This window comes from Salvia splendens, chromosome 6 (genome assembly GCF_004379255.2).
Source record: "Salvia splendens isolate huo1 chromosome 6, SspV2, whole genome shotgun sequence".
In the NCBI taxonomy this organism is placed as follows: Eukaryota; Viridiplantae; Streptophyta; class Magnoliopsida; order Lamiales; family Lamiaceae; genus Salvia; species Salvia splendens.
The window spans coordinates 3,757,562-3,777,354 of NC_056037.1; the positions used below are offsets into that span (position 1 = coordinate 3,757,562).

A 19,793-nucleotide genomic window follows, 5' to 3' on the forward strand; every position below is an offset into this window, starting at 1 on the left:
TGAGTTGCATGCGAGATTCGTTGATTTAACTTCATGTCTATTGGGCAAAGCTTCTATGTGAAGCTAGCCTAGTGGTTCGTGACAGGGTGAGGGTTTTGAGGTTGCTTTCTCCCTCGTGATTATTTGGATTAATATATTATATATATAAGTACTTGAATATGTATGCTTTTCATGTCGATCCAATATTTCTTGCATAATTGTTATAAATTTTTGTATAGATATTGTAGTGATTTCTTTGGTTGTAACGATTTGTCGATTGTGAGCTAATCACGTCATATTTATCATAAGGAAGTATCCATTATATAGGGAATAAATACCTAGCGGGTCAGATTAATTTCAAAATTTTATTATAAATTTAAAATATTAGAGTAAGGGTTGTGTATATGAATACGACAGAAATGAATATTTTAGTATGAAAAGTAACTCTAGTAGATTGAACCATAGTTATTGATGATGAGTGATGATAGCCTAAATAAGTGTTCTATAGTCTTCTTTGGTTAAGGATGCCCCACGGCCCCCACCTAACATTGTTTCTTACTTTTGTGTTGAGAAAAAATGATTGTTTTCTATTAAAACAAAGGAGTAATAAATTTGTAATGTCATAATGATTGAAGGAAAGGTATCTACGTTTTGATTATCATATAGGTGTGTTAAAGTAAGATACATTACATTTGAAGTGTGCACATTTAGTTTATTAAGATTTTTTTATCATAAATTATGCACAAAACAAAAATTTTATGTTGTCGTTTAGTTGAAAAGATATAGAAAGTAGTTATTCATATCGGGCACTTATTATGCAATTATTGGATAGAGCTTAGGAAGGCTTGGAGGCTATTGTGGAATTGACCCTCTGAAGTTATTGACGGAATTGACCCCCTTGTATTAATAAGTTTACAAGTTTCTGATAAGCAGTTTGCATTTCCATCATTGTCGACTCCACTCAACCAAAAACTTGTACACATTCCTTGTTCTAGCGCAAAGTCTCACTAAATCTCCCCACTAAGTGGCTCATTCAAAAAGGGTTCCGATGAGCAATTTCCAGCAATGTCTACTTCACTTTGCAAAACCTCCCGACTTAAAACATCAATGATTTTAACGTGTGAGCTTTTAAAAACCAAAAGCCACAAATACGAAGATTTGACCTTTAATCCTTGGTGATTTTGGGTTCAGATTCCAAGTCAGAAACCTTGCGACCCAAAGGATCAATGATTTCAATGGCAATTTTGGGTTCAACGTTCAAGCCATACATAGTTACGTATGCATATTCGAATTCTATTAAATTCAAGTGAACAGTGCGAGCTTTATCCGATTTCTCGTGCCCTCAAGTTCTCACAATCGTGGTACTAAACAATAAAATAATACTTCCTTTATTTTTTTAAAAGTATAAATTATTTCCTTATTAATATGTCCTTTAAAAATATAAACTTTCCAATTTTGAAATAGTTAAACAACACCTCCCTACACATCAATTTATTTACAATTTTTACCATTATACTATAATACTAATGATGAGGAGTTCACTCTCCAGTGACACTACTTACACTATCTTTTATATTTCTCCTATTTTACCAATTATACATTAAATACGGGTTGAACTAAATGTTCATACTTTTTAAGACGAGTTAAAGTATGAAGATTTGACTTTAAATACTTGCATTTTCGGGCAACTGTATAATGATTAATAAATCAATTAAAGAATTAAGGGCACCCGCAACGCTGTGCCGTTGCGGTTCCTATGCCGTTCCGGCGGAACGGTTCCGCGGCGGCACGCGTTGCAGGCCTCGTTCCGTCGCCATGCCGTTCCCATACCGTGCCGCGTTCCGTTCCGGAGGAACGCGGAACGAAACGTTCCGCCACGCGCCGAGGCGACGTGGCGGCCGCCCATTCGACGCGTGAAGCCCACTCGCTGCCCCGCGAGTGGGCTTCGTCCCGGTGACGCAATAATTCAATTTTTTTTAAAAAAATTCGAAGTTAATAAATTTTTTTTGCAACGGTAATGTGACCGTTTTTTTATATCCGTTTTGTATTTTTTTTTATTTATTTACTCTATAAATACTCCTATTTCATACTCATTTCAATCACAAACACACATTTATTCCTCTCTATTTCCACCCCAATTTTCATCTCAAATCAACTCTGCTTTCCTTCTCCCAAATTTTGGCGGATGAAATTATTAAAATTGTGTACTTTTATTTTTTAGGATTTTAATTGTGTGCTTTTTATTTTTTAAGGATTTTAATTGTGTGCTTTTTATTTTTCTAAAAGTTTAAATTTTTTTTAATGTTGTGTGTTTTTTAATAAAGTGTGTTTATTTTTTAATAAAGTGTGTTTATTTAAATTGAATTGGGTTGGAAATAAAAAAAAAATGAAATTGAATGAATAGTAATTTAAGGAACGGTTAAGGAATGGTTAAGGAACAGAGAGTTGCAGGTTCCGTTCCTTAGTTAAGGAATGGAGTAAAAAAGTACAGTGGGGCCCTCAAATAGTGGTTTAAGGAACGATATAGGAACGGTATAGGAACAACGTTGTGGATGGTCTAAAAACGGGTTTAAGAAATCATAGATAACCAAAAAGAAATAGTACTACTCCTAGACAGTGTGGTGCAAATAGAAATCATACGTACTAGAAAGGAGGGAAATGGAATGACCGGAGGATCACGCGGGCCAATGGAGCGTGAGGAAACTCGGCGATCCGGCAACGGAAATCCAGATGTATTCCGACAACGAAATCTGAGTTCAGGGGTAGAACGGTCATTTCCTACTGGAGTTGCCATTTCTTTAACATTTTCAAGCTATTTAAAATTATTCTCAATTTCCAATTCTGTCTACGGTTGATTAGGGTTTCTGAGTTAATTTACTGTATTTTTCTGAGGAGCATGTAATGTATATTTGTGTATATATCTGAATTCTCACTTTTGCAAATTGAATTCTTCGGAATGCGTGCATTTTATTGCTTCAGTTTTTGCACCGATTTAGGTTTTGCGCGGCATCAGCTAATTCAGTTGAGTTGTTGATCAGCCTTTGCATGAATTCTTACTATTTCTATTGTTTTCTGCAGAATTAGAAGCCCTAACTCTGTTCAATTCGTGCTGCTTTCTGCAATTTTGAGTTGATGATAATCATTCTCCTGAGGTATGTCATTTTGTTTGATCGTGCAGCTTTTCCTAATGTAACATTATATCCATCGAGTAGAATGTGCTTTAATTTCAGTAGCAACAAGTCTGATTGAAACAAACATGACCGAAGGTTACTAAAAAAGAGGTTTTGAGCAATTAAGGAGTTCAAATTTGAGTTTACGATAACTATAGCTAATTATATGTCATTTTTATTTGATCGTGCAGCTTTGCCTAATGTAGTGGTATATCCATTGACTTGAATGTGCTTTAATTTTGGTAGCAACAAGTCCGATTAAAACAAGCATGATCGAAGGTTACTAGAAAAGAGGTTTTGAGCAATTAAAGGAATTAAAATTTGAGTTTACGATAACTATAGCTAGCTATATGTCATTTTTGTTTGATCGTACAGCTTTTCCTTCTGTAGTGGTATATCCATCGAGTTGAATGTGCTTTAATTTCATTAGCAACAAGTCTGATTGAAACAAGCATGAACCGAGGTTACTAGAAAAGAGTTTTTGAGCAGTTTAAGGAATTAATATTTGAATTTACGTTAACTATAGCTAATTATATGCTTCAACAAGTCTCAAATGAACTTGCTCTATTGAAGGAAGTCCACTTTTGTTATATCTTTGTTGGCCTGAACATGTCCTTACACCTCCTGGTTGAATTTTTATTCATATTATAGGATTATTTTAGCCATATTCGTTACATGTTACAGAGCCTAAATGACTAGTGAGCCAGAAAAAGAGTCTATGGACATTGACAGCCCGGGAGATACTAAAGAGCTGCCATATGAGCTTGTTAGAAATGGTCTCAATCTGTACCCAGTCTCTGTTCATGATTCGGGTGAAGGCCTTCCATATGCTCCTCAAGATTGGCCTAGTCCTGGTGATAACTGGCGCTGGAAAGTCGGGAAAAGAATTTCTGCTTCAGGATACTTTATAGATAGATATTTGTATGTTCCCACCAGGTTCCGCAAGATAGGAGATAGAAAAGGCTTCGCCAGCAGGCTGTCACTTGTATACTATATTCGAGAAAAATTCCCCGGTGCAGATGTTGATGCTTTCTTTGCCTCTTTCAGCTGGAGAATCCCTTCAAAAGTTATCAAGAAAGGTTTGCATCATGCTTTGGTTGTGTTATAAAGTTTGTTTTGGTTTAACTTTTCATCTGAATACATTAAAATAAAACCTTATTTAACATATTGCTCTGTTATTATGCTTCAAATTCAGCTGATAGAGATATGCTCAGGGTCCTTCCAGAGCCAGCAGAAGATCCAGTATCTGATGGTGTAGCATGTTGTAAAGCTGGCAATAGATTCTGCAGCAGCTTAGCTGCACGAGAGGACTCTGGTTCACAAATCATGTTCTGTGATATTTGCTGTGGTGAAGCTGGTTTCTGCAGAGATTGTTGTTGTATATTATGTTCTCAAACTATTGAGAAAGCTTCTGAAGAATACAATTCCATTAGATGTGAAGCTGATATTGAGGGTGGTGCTTGCGGACATAGTTGTCATATTGACTGTGCTCTACGAGCTTACTTGGCTGGGACAGTTGGAGGGAGTATTGGTTTGGATGCAGAGTATTATTGCCGTCGCTGTGATACGCGAACCGATCTGGTTTTACATGTTACCAGACTAGTAAAGAAATGTAAATCAAATGACTCGCCAGATGAGATTGAGAAGATCTTGAATGTTGGCATTCGTGTGCTGCGTGGGTCGAATAGAACATGCGCAGCGCAGCTGTTGCATCATTTTCAGCTAGCCATGTCAAAGGTATCTGAAGTGAATGGTAGGCTAATAATTATTTCTCAATACGAATACAGTTATACTTTCTTGTCTGTACGCCCTTTTCAATTGCCACAATAATTACCTATTGATTATATTCATCAGCTTAAGAATGGAAGTTATCTGGAAGATATCTGGAATATGGAAGATGTCTGTGAAGATGCTTCTGGTATATTGTTCTTAACATTTTTTTTCTTCTTCGAATTTTCACCTATGCTGTTTTAGAAATTCCAAAATTGTTTTAGGAAAAATCGTCTCATTCAGCTTAGATCTTCTTCGTAAGACTGACTGCAGGAGCCATTACACCTTCATTGAGTGAGATTTGACACACCTTTTAAGAGAGTTGCTTTCTTCAAGAGAAAATGGAACTATTCTTAGCTTCAATTAGGCATTTGAGTCTTATCCTTCCTGCTTTCCTCATGCATTCTTCTCATTTTACGATTATTAATAGGGCTGTCACGAAATGGCAACAGTGTACTGGAAACCCCAAAGAGCGAGCTGGAAGACTTCCAACTGGAGTCGCCTCCAGTGTTGTCATCAAAATTTGACTATCGAGTGGAATCGCTAAAACTCGAGAATGAAATTGATTACATCCTGGACGAACTAAGGAAGTCGCAAGAGATTGAATATAGACTAGCTGAGGAAAGGCTTTCAGCTCAGAAGAAGTATATCATTAATCTCTACGAAGAGCTTGAGAAAGAGAGGTGTGCCCTGCTGAAGCATACATCTATATCCGAGAAGCAGGACTCATTGCTCGATGCTGTCTTGAGTAGAGTTTCTCAGGTGAAGCGGGAAGTGTCCCGGCTCAAGGACATGGGAGAAGTCTCCAAGGGATTCGGTAGAGTTCCTAAACGTATTCTCGAGGAACAATTTAGTCTAGAAATTGAGCATTGACAAAGCTTTCTGAAGGGAAACTCCACAGAAAACTCTGATGCTTGAACCACAGTTTTGCACCTCTGCCAAATGCAGAATAAATGTTTTCTTGTAATGAATATGTTTGTTTCAATGATTCAAAATTTTGTTGTTTCTTTAGTAGTCCGTTTATTCCTTTAATTTCAACGCATTTCAACTCCATATTGAATAATCCTTCAGATTCGAGGCTCACTCCGTCAATGATATTGAACATCCTATATTTTATTTACTTGAATATGTATAATAGTATTTTGATAGGGGTTTATTCAGCTCTATAATGAAGTAGTATGATTCATTGGCCAGTTCACTTCCAAATGCACTTGAAATTGTTTTATAACGAAATAGGGAGAGAGCTCACTCTCACTCATTTCATCCAACATATTGCAGTCATTAATTCGTAGTCATGGCTCAGCCTCTCCCCTCCGCCGCACTCCACCCCGTCCCGGCGCCCCACCGCCACCCACCCAACTTCGCCCATCTCATCTCCACCGCCACTTCCCTCCCCCACCTCAAGCAAATCCAAGCTCAAATCCTCCGCAACTCCCACCACCACCACCACCTCTTCCAACTCCTCCTCTATTCCCTCCCATTCCCTTCCTACGCCCTCTCGTTACTCTCCTTCATCCCCGCCGACATCCCTCCGCCGCGCCAGCTCCCCAACAAGATCCTCAAACACCTCTCCCGCTCAGACAACCCCCACAAGGCGCTCGTGTTTTTCCAAGCGATGCAGAACAAATTCTTCCCCATCGACAGGTTCAGCTTCCCGCCGCTGCTAAAAGCGGCGTCGAGAGCTCTATCTCTCAGTGAAGGGAAGATGATTCACGGGCTGGCCGCGAAGCTTGGGTTCGAATCCGACCCTTTTGTGCAAACTGCGTTGCTGGGAATGTACGCCGCTTGTGGGCTAATCTCAGAGGCCCGTACAGTGTTCGATAAAATGCCTCAACGAGATGTCGTCACTTGGAATATCATGATCGATGGGTGAGTTTTATTGGAAATTTTTTGAAGAAAATTCTACTCCTAACAAACTTCAAAATTTTGATTGCTTACATACGTATATTAGTGTGAAACTGTTAATAGCAATAAACATGGAATTGGATTAATATCATAATCGCACATTGAATTTTAAGAGTTGAATGAGGATCGAATTTTGTTGTTGCAAGTGAAGGAATCATTATTCTTGGTTGTAATTTTGAGTTGTTGATCAAGCAGATATTGTCAAAGCCGGCTTTTTGATGATGTCTTAGCCCTCTTGGAAGAGATGAAGAGCTCTGATATAAAACCCGACGCTAGAGTTTTTACTACCATTCTTGCTGCATGCAGCCGTGTTGGGAATTTGGATATTGGGAGGCTAGTGCAAGAATACATATCTGAGAGCAACGTCGTAGTTGATTATCAGTTGCAGACTGCGCTTTTGAACATGTATATCAACTTTGGTGCCATGGACAAAGCACAATGTTTCTACGACGAGCTGAAGCCAAAAAATGTTGTGGCTTCAACTGCCATGATCACAGGGTATTCAAAAAAAGGCAATCTTGAAGCTGCTCGATTAATTTTTGATGAAATGGTTGATAAAGATCTTGTGTGTTGGAGCGCCATGATTTCTTGTTATGCGAATAGTGATGAGCCTCGTGAAGCTCTTGAGATATTTCGTGAAATGCAGCAACTTGGAGTTAAGCCTGATCAAGTCACCATGTTGAGTGTTATCTCAGCATGTGCTCGTCTTGGCGCGCTGGATAAAGCTGAACAAATCCATTTGTATGTGGACGAGAAAGGTTTTGGAACGGCTTTGCCTATCAATAATGCCCTGATTGATATGTATGCCAAATGTGGCAGTCTAGACAGAGCGGAGGAAGTTTATGACCGTGTGCGTAGGAAAAACGTCATATCTTGGACAAGCATGATCAATGCTTTTGCCACTCACGGGGACGTGGACAACGCCCTGAGACATTTTCGACAGATGAGAGTTGAAAATGTGGAACCAAACTGGATTACGTTTGTGGGTGTTCTGTATGCTTGTAGTCATGCAGGATTAGTCGAAGAGGGAGAGAAGTTGTTTGAATCAATGGTGAAACAATATGGAATAGCTCCGAGGCTAGAGCATTATGGATGCATGGTGGACCTCTATGGTCGAGCTGGTCGTCTCAGAGATGCTCTGGAGATAGTCGAGAGTATGCAAATGGCTCCAAGCGTTGTCATATGGGGATCGTTGATGGCTGCCTGCCGTATTCATGGTGAGTCCGAGTTGGGCGAATTTGCAGCAAAACGTCTTCTCAATATAGATCCTGATCACGATGGAGCCCTTGTGTTTTTATCAAACATATATGCCAAAGAGAGGAAGTGGGAGAATGTCGGAGCTGTGAGGAATGCCATGAAGCATAAAGGCATATCAAAGGAACGAGGATGCAGCATGATTGAGATAAATGGTGATATGCACACGTTCCTGACAGCAGACAAGAGCCATAGACGAACAGATGAGATCTACGCCAAGTTAGGTGAGGTGGTTGACAAGCTGAGAGAGGTAGGCTACACTCCAAACACCAACTGTGTTTTGGTGGATTTGAGCGAAGATGAAAAGAAAGAGGCCGTTCTTTGGCACAGCGAGAAGCTAGCTTTGTGTTACGGGCTGATAAGCAGGGAGAAACAATCCACAATTCGTATAATTAAAAACCTTAGGATCTGTGAGGACTGCCACGAATTCATGAAGATGGCTTCGAAGGTATTGGATACAGAAATCATTATTAGAGATAGAACTAGATTTCATCAATGTAGAGATGGTGTGTGTTCTTGCAAAGACTATTGGTGAAAATAAATATGTTCAGTTCTTTAATATTGCAAACATTTCTTGTCTACATATTACTACTCATTATATATGCCCTTGTTCAAGAAACAGCACCATGAACTAAAATTTCTAAACATGAAGAGCTTCTCATGAGGATTGAGAAGAGATGACTAAATATCTCATGTAGGAGGCGCAATGCGCCCTCGTCTATCTTCAGAATTTTGGCTGCTGAACGCAGGTGCCAACCAAAACTCTCTCTTCATCTTCTTGAACTGGCTTGTGAGCTTGAATCTCAAGAACTCCACTGCAGCTGAGACCAACTTCGGGTTGTGCCCAATGAAGCTCCTTCTGTACTCGAGGATCCATGTGTTCGACTCAAGCTGCACCACCGAGGTACTCCATTTTTTCTGTGTCCATGAACTGTTACCAGCGTCCCGAACCAGATACTCAGCACCCCCATTTGACCACTAGCAAAATTAATCCAGAAATAATAGATCAGAGCTATAAAAATGGTGTAAAATATACAAATCTAGATTGTGTTGTTACCTCTCTAACTCTTCCTGTTATGACTGTGTATGATCTTGTTGAATACTCAGCTGCAAGCAATCCAGCAGTCTGCAGCGGCCAGCCCCAAATGCTTACTTCCTCTATCATCGATTCATAGAGCACACATCGCGAGGTTAGCAGCCTTCCATCCTAAATTCCATATCACAATGTCTCAATTAAACAGAAGCAAAAGAACAAAATGAGTCACACACACAACACACGCAGACTACACAAACTAACAAACCTGATTGATTCTCCACAAGGAGTGATCAACAGAGCTGCAGCTTGAGACATCTCCACCAACCAACCCTTCCAATTCATTCTTCAAGAACTCCAACCTTCCACTCAAACTTTCAAAAACCCCGAATTTCAATCCCAAATTGTTGACAAAATCCGGGGATAACCTAGCCCTCGCAACCCCAGAGACCAACCAAGAAGCCCCGTACTCCGCCCCTAAAACAAGGATCAAACACCATAATGTTGTCAAGGAAAACACCCCATATCCCAAACCATCCCTTCTCCTCTTCTCGTCCTTGCGATGGCTGATTGTTTCAGTTGAACTGGGAGGCGGAGAGGCCACCACAGGCGTGATCGTCTGAGCACTTGATTTAGGTGTGGAGAGATTGACCGAGAAAGAGTTGAAATAAATGGGGCTTCTTGGAATGAAGGTGCGTGGGGCGTAGGATTTTCTGAACGAGCTTCGGTTCGAGCTCTGTGGCATCAAGTCGAGAGTCGCGTTGATGCTGGCGATGCAGATCTCGCACTTGCAGTTGGCATTTTTCTTGCAGCCTGGGAAATAGAAAAGATCTCGACTTTCTGATGGAGTGCTGCTGCTGTCGACTGTGAGCGATGATTTGACAGAAGAAATTGGGGTGTGCATCGCCATTGCCATCTTCGTGGCTTCTTCGAGGGTTCTGTGTTTTCTTGAAATCATATTCTATTTTTTTTGTGGGATTTGAATTTCTTGGTGTTTTGCTCTCTACTTATATTTGGTGCAGAGAGGATACCTAAAATACTCTTGCCTTTTTTGAAATTTTGATTCTCTAACGGTCGACAGGATACCAAAAATATTAAATCTCTCTGTCTCTCTCTCTCACACACACAAACAAACACACACACACAGACACACATTTGCACACACTTATTATGGGCTTTTGCGAATAGCTGGCCTTTAAGGGCATTGAAATGAGATTTGGGCTGAGAATTCTTAAAAAGTAAACTTTAATTTATTAATTTCAAAATACGATATTGGGTGTGTCGATAGAAATAGTAAATCGAATACCTTTTTTGTAATAACAATACAAAAATCCAATCTTTATCTTGAGAAATAATTCTATAGCACCAAATTTGCTATAACTAAATATCTCAAATGTTGAGTCACAACATTCCAAAATATATGAGATCTAAATAGTTTTATAAAATATGGAGTATTAATTTATAAGCCAAAATTCAAATAATTTATATAGGTTTGCTTGTGTGCTATAATTATTTATATCATTATCAGGTACATTAAATCAATTTTTTCTTCTTTTCTTTATTGACCATTGGTCTGCCTTAGAGTTGAATATAACAAAAATCACAAAAAGTAGTAGTAGTATTTCTTAACTTCTCTCCAATCACAAGCTAAGAAAACTGTTGAAAAACAGCTGAAGACAAGAAAACATCGTTGATTTGATTATGGAATATAGCAAAAATAAATTAAAAATTACCCTTCATATTGTTCTTGCTGTTTGTATGGTTATGAACCAGAATCACACACACACAGTAAATATATACTACTATTATATTATATCGTGTCTTTCTCTTAATTCTCTCTCATGTCTCAGTCTCAGCACACCCCCTCTCTCTCCTGAAGAATTATTGGGGGGTTTTTTAAATAAGGAGAGAATTTTGGTTGTATGCATATGTTGTTGCTCACCACAGAATTGTTAGGAGGACTGATGATCATACATATATATGCATCCACACCCACCATGTGACATGTTATTGCAGATATATAATATTATCTACCTTTGATGTAACATAGAAAATGAGTCGAATTAATTACAACGAGGTGACATACTATCTAACCTAATTCCTAAAATGGTAATCTTGGTGCTACCTCCACGTATATATTACCTTACACTACATGTGATTATGTATTCATATACCACAAAAAATAGTCTTAGTATTAAACAATCCATGTTTTAATCCAAAATTGGTTAAGTAATTCCTAATAAAAAAAATGGGATCCATATGATTAGAGATAAACTTACTACTACTATATATAGATTGTGACAAATTTTGAGAGATGGGCCAAAATAGAAAAACAACATTATTGTTTTAACTGTACAAGGTTGTAAATAATGGCAACCACTGCATATAATGTGACTGATGTATGTATATTATACTTATGGCCATAATTTTAGGGAGTACATAATAGTGATGAAATCATTGGGCAAATTAAGTTGAGTTGGTTGATGCTTTTTTGACAAATTTTATATAATGCCTTTTGACCAAGTTGGCAAACTAATAACTTGAAAAAGATATGCTTAATGATGACTCATCTAGTTGAGATATCTTCTTCTACATTGGTACTCAATTGGGTTATATACGTACTAATACATTTTGTGTTTATAAATATATCGTATTAAAATATGTAAAGCATATATCACGATTCTCATACTCCACACTTTTCTCGTTTAAGTGGGAAGTTGACCTATCTTAATTATATGCATATCCTCCTCCCTTTTAATCTTTCTCCAAACACATAAATTTGCAGAAAAAAATGGTTTCATTACTTTCTTGCAATTAAATCCAAAGCTAGAATCACTTTTCCCCCACAAAAAATTCTACATCATCGTAAGAGGAGAAGGATTTCATTACATCCAATAAAAATAAAGATACCAAAAAAAAAAGAAAGAAATTAAGCTATACAAACCGTGACAAGAAGATGATGATCATCAGAGTTAACTTAATTAACCTTATTCCAAATTGACACAAACAAATTAAGCTAGTAAAATCCGACCTGCGACGTGCTCGACGATCTAGAATACTTCTTAGACGAAGACGAAGACGAGGGCGAAGAGAGATCGCTCCTCCTCCTCAGCATCTGCCTCATGCCGTCAGCGACGTTCACGGCCGGATTGGACTTATAGTTGCGGCAGAAGGAGATGTGGGCCTTGACGGCCTCGTCCAAGCCGGACCGGGCCTTGCCTCGGCTAAGCTCGTCGCTAACGGCCTCGGAGCAGAGACCGCAGAGCCATTTTCCTTGGAATTTCGACTTCACTTGAGTGATGTAATCTTGTGTGCAGTCTTCCCTTAGTCCACAGCACTCGCACTTTGCTGATTCAATCTCCATTAATTTTTTTTTTCTTTTTCTATGGACTGTTGTATTGATGAATGGTGGGAGAGAGAGGGATTTATAGTAGGGAGAGATCTGCCACAATTTTCTCCATGTTAAAAGGGACACAGGGGTTGTGGAATATGAGACAGTCAGGCCCCATTTTTTTTTCTTTTTTGAAATTCATCCAATTCTTTATCATTTTTTTCGGTGTTTGGATTTTTCCTCGGCTTCATAATTGGCAGTTACTTTCGGTTATTCACATAGTTTAGTAAAACATGGGAGATATAAAACAAGACTATCATATTTCCATAACTTTAAATCGGGTTATAATTAATATATCAAGTATAAAATCATAAAATTTGGTCAAATTCTGGTTTTCCACATACATTTCAAACTTTGAATGACAAATTACGAAGTTTTAAAATTTTTCAATTGTCCCACGATGATTTTTTTAGTATAATGCTAAAATGGTGTACACGTGTAAAATTTTTGTCATCTTGATGAACATTTACATAAACGTGCATTGATGTTTCGACGTGAATGGCTAAATGTCGTTGTTTTGAACATAATGTAAAAAAAATGGTCAAATGAGACAATTCAAAACTTTTGAAACTTGGTGACTTATTATTCCAACTTTAAGGGTGTGGGACTGACCGAAAAATTACTCATTCTTTGTGATTTTATAGCTAGACAATTAACCATTTTGAATTATGTCACGAGGCCCAAATTTCAGCATGAAAAATTTATGAATTATTGCACGCTAGATTTGACATGCACCACTCTTAGGGAGGGGGGTGTATATTTCCACCTCAAATTCTATTTTGTTCAATAATGAGTAGAGTAACTCATGAGACTAGACTAGTAGTTGTATATTTTCACTTCAAATTAGATATGTAAGCTAATTAATTAATTGGTGATAAGTAGATTGGACTATTTTTCGAATTGGATATGTGTTAGATCCACAATTTGATGCTAGAAACTACAAAGAATTTAATTGAGACAGCTACGAACGTTGGATGGCTGAAAATTACACATACATAAGTGTAATGTCTTGACACTGATGACAAAGTTGCATGGATTGGTGATTCGCCAATTAAGGCAAGATTTATTATGTTGATAAAAGTTGCTGGGATTTTGGGCTTGGCTGGCAGACAGTATTTCTTGCTCTAGAAATTTGAGTCATACACGTTGTCATATTTCTAACATGGGATGATTCACTATATTATATATCTTGGTTGCTTCAATTTAAACTTTGATACTATTTCATTTTTTAGGTACAAGAAAATGTCAAATCACACTAAACACAAAGTACATAAAACCTAAAAAAAATACAAAACCTCCCAAATAGCTAGACTAACATATATAGAAGTAGACCTCGCGAAACGAGTACTCACACCTGATTTCGGCCAGATTCCCTATTGCATACACAGATGTCGATCATTTTATCCGTTGCGAGACCTGTTGGGAAGGGTTCGCGCGGGCCCTGACTCGTGGCGTCCTAATGTAATTGAGCCTATAATAGCAGTCAAGTTCTCTATTGATAAGGTAACTGAGAGTGGAAAACTGGGGCACCCTCTTCAAATCCACTAATGATCGAAGTCGAAATTAACATTTAATTATTCTCCACGTCTCAATTTGGTTCGAATTGCTCGGTAGGATGTGATATTAATTTATTGAATATGATGTGAATGATAATACTTCAATAAGCAATGAATTCCACTTAATTGCATGTTTAGTGACTTTTGGACTATTGTGTTATATTATTGATTGATTTATCTTTTTACTGTTATGCATAGGTGTGTACATAGTTTGAGGCCATATTTATGGCACGAAATGGTGGCATCTTTCGACATGGGCAACCAACCATTTTGAAATATGTTAATATTATTAATGGGTCGGTGAGAAGTTTTGCAAAAAAAAAAAGAAACAATTTACATCTCTTTTACAAATGCTTGATTATGTTTGATTGGAGTTTGTACATAAATTACTAGGTATTTCTTGAATGATGGTTTTCCAAGATTTGGTAGAGCTCACTTTTATGATCTAAAATGTTTGTCTATTTAGATTCAGATATGCATAATTTTACATGGATAGTTCTACATGCATAATTTTATACTTGACTCGGGTTCTTCGCCTATTAATTGAACGAGAAGCATCTTTTACCGTGCAAATATTAAATTTTTTTTAATGATAATTCAATTAATTAAATTATCTACAATGAGTTTCTCCACTTATCTCGAGTTTACTTTTTATTTATTTTATAAAAGATAGTAGAAGATATGTCATTAAATAGAAGTTGGACTCACATCACGATCTTCAACTATACCTATACTAGTAGCCTCGACATCTTTGAGTTGACTCGAAAACATAAAGATGGTCTCATAATTAATCATTTGATTATAGCTAGTGAAGATTCATGATTTTGAAGAGAACATAATTGATCACAATTCAATTGATTTTCTATGCTAATTTATTGTATCGTATCTATCACGAAATGTTGATAACATAATTTCATCATCATGAAAATGACACATGAATAATTAAAGCATGATACTCGAAGATTTTCCACATTATAGTTTAGTGGTTGGTTTAATAAGGGTATATCTTTTCCACCCCAACAATATTAGGGTTGCTTTCACTTGTAATTGTGTTTGATTATGTTGACTTGACTTGAATCACCCTTTTTCAGTACCACGTCAAAATAAATGGGTAACAATAGGCTTTCAAAAATAATTTTGATGGAAATATGCAGACAAATATATTTGGAGTAGTTTGTTTTGGAATCATCTCACAAATTTAAATGCAAAGTCGTTCCGGTTGGAACTTTTTTAAAATGAAAACTTTGAGGATTGAAAATTATATTATAATTGATACATTAATATCAGTTGACATCATAAAATATATAATATATAAGTTACTGAATTTAAATGCAAAGTCATTCCGGTTGGAACTTTTTTAAAATGAAAACTTTGAGGATTGAAAATTATATTATAATTGATATATTAATATCAGTTGGCATCATAAAATATATAAGTTACTGATATTGAGTTAGAAACTAATAATATATATATGAATCAACAAATTGATATTGAGTCCAAAACTAATTACTTTTGTAATAATAACAGATATTGATGTATTTAAAAACCGATACAGTTATATATTCTTACTTTTTAAAAAAGATTATACCAACTGAAATAATATTATTGCATATCAAAAGACAAGTTAGTTAACTATGTTTGAATTAAATATTATATTCATGCATTACTATGTGTGAAATACTTATAAAATATTTTTAAAAGCTTTGTAGTATTTTACGGAGCCAAATTTTTCGACAAAGTTCAATGCATGACCATATGTAGTAGTAGTACTTAGTAGTATTTAAATAAATATTCAAATTTTGAATTAACAATTGGTTTCTTTAATCTGAACCCTACATAGGTTACATGCACGGAAAAGACTATTTTATTTCGTCAAGACAAAGATATACATTTGTTATCATTATAACTATTATACACAAATCATGTAGTTAGTCACATAATAAAGTAAAATAATTGAAACCAACATATAACTGTTTATCAACAGTTAGAATTTAATTAAAAAATGGATTTCTTAGCTAGTGGCATAAAATGACCAAGATTCACGTTATCCAACAATCTGAGACTGAGAGTATGATTATTTACCAAATTCACATGTAATAAAATAATGAGAAGTGAGGTCATATAGTAAAATAATTTAATCGTCTAGTCCAATATGCATTTATATACTACTCCTATACTTTTGAGTCAAAAATATGATGCTGTGAATAGACGTGATTTAATTTTTATATATATAAACATATTACATACATATCTTACAATTTGTTTATTTTATTTTATTTTATTTGTAATGTAAAGTAGCATTGTTTAATATAGTCGTCCTTTTTATATTACTATTTTTACAAGACAATGTATCGTGCCTTTGTCTTTCTAGTAAGGAAGAAAAAAGTGACCAAATTATCTAAGACTCTAAGAGAAAAATTACCATTTCTTTAAGAATTTGACTTTTGATAGTCGCCCCATAAATTGACATAGATTAAATCCAAACTTCAATTAATACATTATTTAAGCGTTGTAAATAAAATTATTTAGTGAGTTTATATAAAATAATGACATGTTCTGCTGATTTGTGCATCAATTCGATCATAAATATTGTCTGAAAATATGCATTACATTTGTCATGTGATTTCCAGTGATTTGGTTGGATTTGTTCAGTTGAATTTGGATTTTTATTGATTCTGTTCTTTCTTCTTTTTTTGGCATTTTTTGGATGATCTTGTACTAGATAATCCCTCTCTAATTATGTGAATTATTTATGAGTAACCATGATAAAATATAGTTTTTTTTCTTAATTTTCAATTTTGTTAGGAATTTAGGATGGAAAAAAAGGTTATATGTCTTGAAATACATCTGGAAATAATAATAACATTTTAAAACTAAAAGGTGGGTGAAGCAATTTGATTAGACAAGAACATGACTTGGTTCCCACCAGAAATGGATAATTAATTGATTTGTCACATACACTTAATCTATGCCAAAATGTGTTAAATCACTAAATCTTTATTTGCTAACCGACTTAGATTTGATCTTCCATATATACCTTTTGCAACCCAAAGTCATTGAACACATTTAATTCCCTAACTCAAAAAACACGAAGAAAAAAAAATACAAAAAGAAATTAAAAAATTATTGTTGCACATGAGAACTAGTACATTACATTCAATTATGAAAAAACATCTTTTAATATCACATCAGGTTACTCTCATCGTTTGATTGCAATAAAACTGAAAAGGTGGGAATATTATTAAAATATTTTAAAATTAGATATAACTACAATGTAATACGATCGAAAAACGGAGCTAGATTTAAATATCAATTAACATGAGTTATTATACTGAAATTTAATTCGTTTTCGTAAAAACATTTAACATATTGAATTTACGTGTATTGAAAAATTGTGGTACGAATTGAAGCCGAGGCCTTTGATCTTTCATATAGAGGTACATTTCCAACTTATAAATAGATGGAGTTTAGAGAGAAATACGTAACATAACAAGCAAGCTCCAAGTAATATCCCTTTTATAATTTATCTTGTGGAAATTGAGCTTCATCGACCAAACTTATAGTCTAGTTATTTCATTGTTATCAATTTATCATCATAATTTCCGTCTTTATTTTATTTTTTACATATTTTATAATTTCATTCGGTTGGAGTAATTGTTACCGCTACACAACTTGGATTTTATACAATGTTTCTAACAAAATGATCTTGTAAATAATTGTAAATTGAGCTCCATTTAAAAAAAAAATATGAACCATCACACTGAAATACTTTATGAATTTTGTTGGTAAAATATATGAATTCAAAAATTAAATATTTGTTACCTAAGATATTCAAACCCAAGACCACGAATCTATTCAATAAATTCATCATAGATTTTCAATAGCTGAAAATAATTCTTAATTTCATTAATTATATTTTTTTTTTTATTTAGCCAACACCTATGTAAAATTGTAAACATATGTAGATAGATTAAGACATTCAAATGATTCATAGCTAATGAAAATGATATCTTCTAATTAAACCAGCCATATATACATACACACACACGTCACTGGCATATCTAAAATGAGACATCGATCCAACTTGTAAAAATAATATAATAAAATATGTGATTAGATGAAGAAAACCTAAATTCTACGTCTAAATTATAGACCACATGAAAATGAAAAGGTGCAAAAATTGTCTTAGTCTCCAAATTGATCACTCGATTTGTCAAGTTGGCAGCAGGCAATTCCAGTGGCTACATACAATTTGCCTTCCTGTTTCAAATCTTCATCTAACTCTAGCTATATTTCATAATTCTTACACAACTTAATTATTCATATCTTTAAGAATTAATGGTACTTTTTGGATGTAGATCAGTTTGGACATTAACTAAAACCCATCACTTCGATTATAATGTTAAATCCATCACATCAAATAATTTCTCAAGACAACATTTGAAACTTATATACGTTGATTTTGGGAATAAAAGACCTACTCCTGAATGTAATAGTATTGACGAAGCAAGAGGCATAAAAAGGTCAAGACTTAGAAAATTTTGCATATTAAATAAGAGACTATGAATAGGCAACATAAAATTCTTGTCAAAGCTTCTAAATGGTCCTAATTCCTAATTACGAAATAATAGAACAACAAATACCCAAAAAGGAAATTTATACTGTTATAAGGTTTAGTTAACAATCACTTCAACATTAATTATTTTTATAACACACAAACTTGTACAAATTCAATGATTCAATAAATGTAGCTCTAAATGCATTGCTCAATTATTCCTCACATGGCTTCTTGTTTTCTTCCTCCATATCTTAATCATATGAAACTATGAAATTTGTATTCAAATGTCGTTCACATAGCTTTCCCACATGCACATTTTACCTATGTATAAATAATATATATGGATATATTATATATAACCACTTATTCCTTAGTCTCAACCAATTTGCAAAAATTTATTCATTCACACCGCAATAATCCAAACTATTTCAAGCAAATTAATTTCGCATGTATAGATTATTATGATATGCGTCTAACTAAGTTGCTAGATTTGGTTTGTCTTTTATTTGTGTGTGTGTGTGTTAAAATAATTGTGAATAATTGATATATGGCCTATGAGATGATAATTCACTGTCATTATTGATATTTGTGCGGCGGTTAAGTTTTATAATGGCAATTATTGTGACTATAAGAGAAAAATGGGATTTATAAGTGCACTAATAGAATCTTCAAGTTGTGGACTTAATGTAATGATTAGATGTCTTACTATATGGTTTGATCAGGATTCAACCACATACTAATAGTCTATGCTAAAACAAATTGCGCAATTATTTTAATAATTTTCTTTAATTTTTTCAAAACAAATTTATGTGTAAAATGTAGCCAAAGTTATACATATATGGGGTGTATTTTTAAAATCTGATTGATAAATTGTTATTATCCAAACCTATGTAATTAACAAGATATAATTATATAATAGAGTCATTAGAGATAATCAAACAAAGAAAACTTTCTAGATAAAAATAAAGATGTACTCCCTCCGTCCGCGAATAGGAGTCTCATTTCTATCCGGCACGGGTTTTAAGATATGTTAAGAAAAGTGAGTGGAAAAAAGTTAGTGGAATATGAGTCTCACTTGTATATATTAGTTTTAAATGATATGTGAGTGAAATGAGTTGGTGGAATGTGAGGCATTTTTACCATTTATGGTAATTATGAACCGGGACTCTTATTCGCG

At 35.1% G+C, this 19,793-nt stretch overlaps 4 protein-coding genes across 9 annotated transcripts; 2 read left to right on the forward strand and 2 right to left on the reverse strand.

The window, feature by feature from the left end:
* Positions 1-2,600: 2,600 nt before the first annotated feature.
* Positions 2,601-5,933, forward strand: LOC121806449 (protein OBERON 2-like). 5 transcript variants are annotated; one of them, XM_042206488.1, is made up of 6 exons: positions 2,601-2,741; positions 3,058-3,131; positions 3,834-4,228; positions 4,345-4,886; positions 5,004-5,067; positions 5,350-5,933. In XM_042206488.1, exons 3-6 carry the CDS (start codon positions 3,841-3,843, stop codon positions 5,790-5,792), a joined length of 1,437 nt encoding a protein of 478 aa, XP_042062422.1. In that variant the 5' UTR covers positions 2,601-2,741; positions 3,058-3,131; positions 3,834-3,840; the 3' UTR covers positions 5,793-5,933. The 5 variants fall into 5 exon arrangements, with proteins under 5 accessions (XP_042062422.1, XP_042062424.1, XP_042062425.1 ...); XM_042206490.1 differs by having other exon boundaries at positions 2,613-2,749; XM_042206491.1 differs by lacking the exon at positions 2,601-2,741 and adding an exon at positions 2,811-2,877.
* Positions 5,934-6,135: 202 nt separating this feature from the next.
* On the forward strand, positions 6,136-9,632 carry LOC121806448 (pentatricopeptide repeat-containing protein At4g14820-like). 2 transcript variants are annotated; one of them, XM_042206486.1, is made up of 4 exons: positions 6,136-6,788; positions 7,020-8,827; positions 8,900-8,982; positions 9,186-9,632. In XM_042206486.1, exons 1-2 carry the CDS (start codon positions 6,214-6,216, stop codon positions 8,611-8,613), a joined length of 2,169 nt encoding a protein of 722 aa, XP_042062420.1. In that variant the 5' UTR covers positions 6,136-6,213; the 3' UTR covers positions 8,614-8,827; positions 8,900-8,982; positions 9,186-9,632. The 2 variants fall into 2 exon arrangements, with proteins under 2 accessions (XP_042062420.1, XP_042062419.1); XM_042206485.1 differs by having other exon boundaries at positions 7,020-8,982.
* LOC121806450 lies at positions 8,611-10,131 on the reverse strand. The gene is made up of 3 exons (XM_042206493.1): positions 9,380-10,131; positions 9,136-9,285; positions 8,611-9,056 (listed from the first exon to the last, which is right to left on the reverse strand). The coding sequence occupies exons 1-3, from the start codon at positions 10,067-10,069 to the stop codon at positions 8,769-8,771; spliced, it is 1,128 nt and encodes a 375-aa protein (XP_042062427.1). The 5' UTR covers positions 10,070-10,131; the 3' UTR covers positions 8,611-8,768.
* Positions 10,132-12,127: 1,996 nt separating this feature from the next.
* LOC121807967 lies at positions 12,128-12,475 on the reverse strand. The gene has a single exon (XM_042208305.1). It carries the CDS (start codon positions 12,473-12,475, stop codon positions 12,128-12,130), a length of 348 nt encoding a protein of 115 aa, XP_042064239.1.
* Positions 12,476-19,793: the final 7,318 nt, after the last annotated feature.

Bases quoted from the DNA above. Each gene is read 5' to 3' on its own strand.
- LOC121806449 (XM_042206488.1), top strand. From the start codon at position 3,841: ATGACTAGTGAGCCAGAAAAAGAGTCTATGGACATTGACAGCCCGGGA. The intron at 4,229-4,344 runs GTTTGCATCATG...CTTCAAATTCAG, and splicing joins TTCAAAAGTTATCAAGAAAG to CTGATAGAGATATGCTCAGG. The intron at 5,068-5,349 runs GTATATTGTTCT...GATTATTAATAG, and splicing joins TGTCTGTGAAGATGCTTCTG to GGCTGTCACGAAATGGCAAC.
- LOC121807967 (XM_042208305.1), bottom strand. From the start codon at position 12,475: ATGGAGATTGAATCAGCAAAGTGCGAGTGCTGTGGACTAAGGGAAGAC.
- LOC121806450 (XM_042206493.1), bottom strand. From the start codon at position 10,069: ATGATTTCAAGAAAACACAGAACCCTCGAAGAAGCCACGAAGATGGCA. The intron at 9,286-9,379 runs GTTTGTTAGTTT...TATGGAATTTAG, and splicing joins CCTTGTGGAGAATCAATCAG to GATGGAAGGCTGCTAACCTC. The intron at 9,057-9,135 runs GTAACAACACAA...TAATTTTGCTAG, and splicing joins TAACAGGAAGAGTTAGAGAG to TGGTCAAATGGGGGTGCTGA.
- LOC121806448 (XM_042206485.1), top strand. From the start codon at position 6,214: ATGGCTCAGCCTCTCCCCTCCGCCGCACTCCACCCCGTCCCGGCGCCC. The intron at 6,789-7,019 runs GTGAGTTTTATT...TTGATCAAGCAG, and splicing joins TGGAATATCATGATCGATGG to ATATTGTCAAAGCCGGCTTT.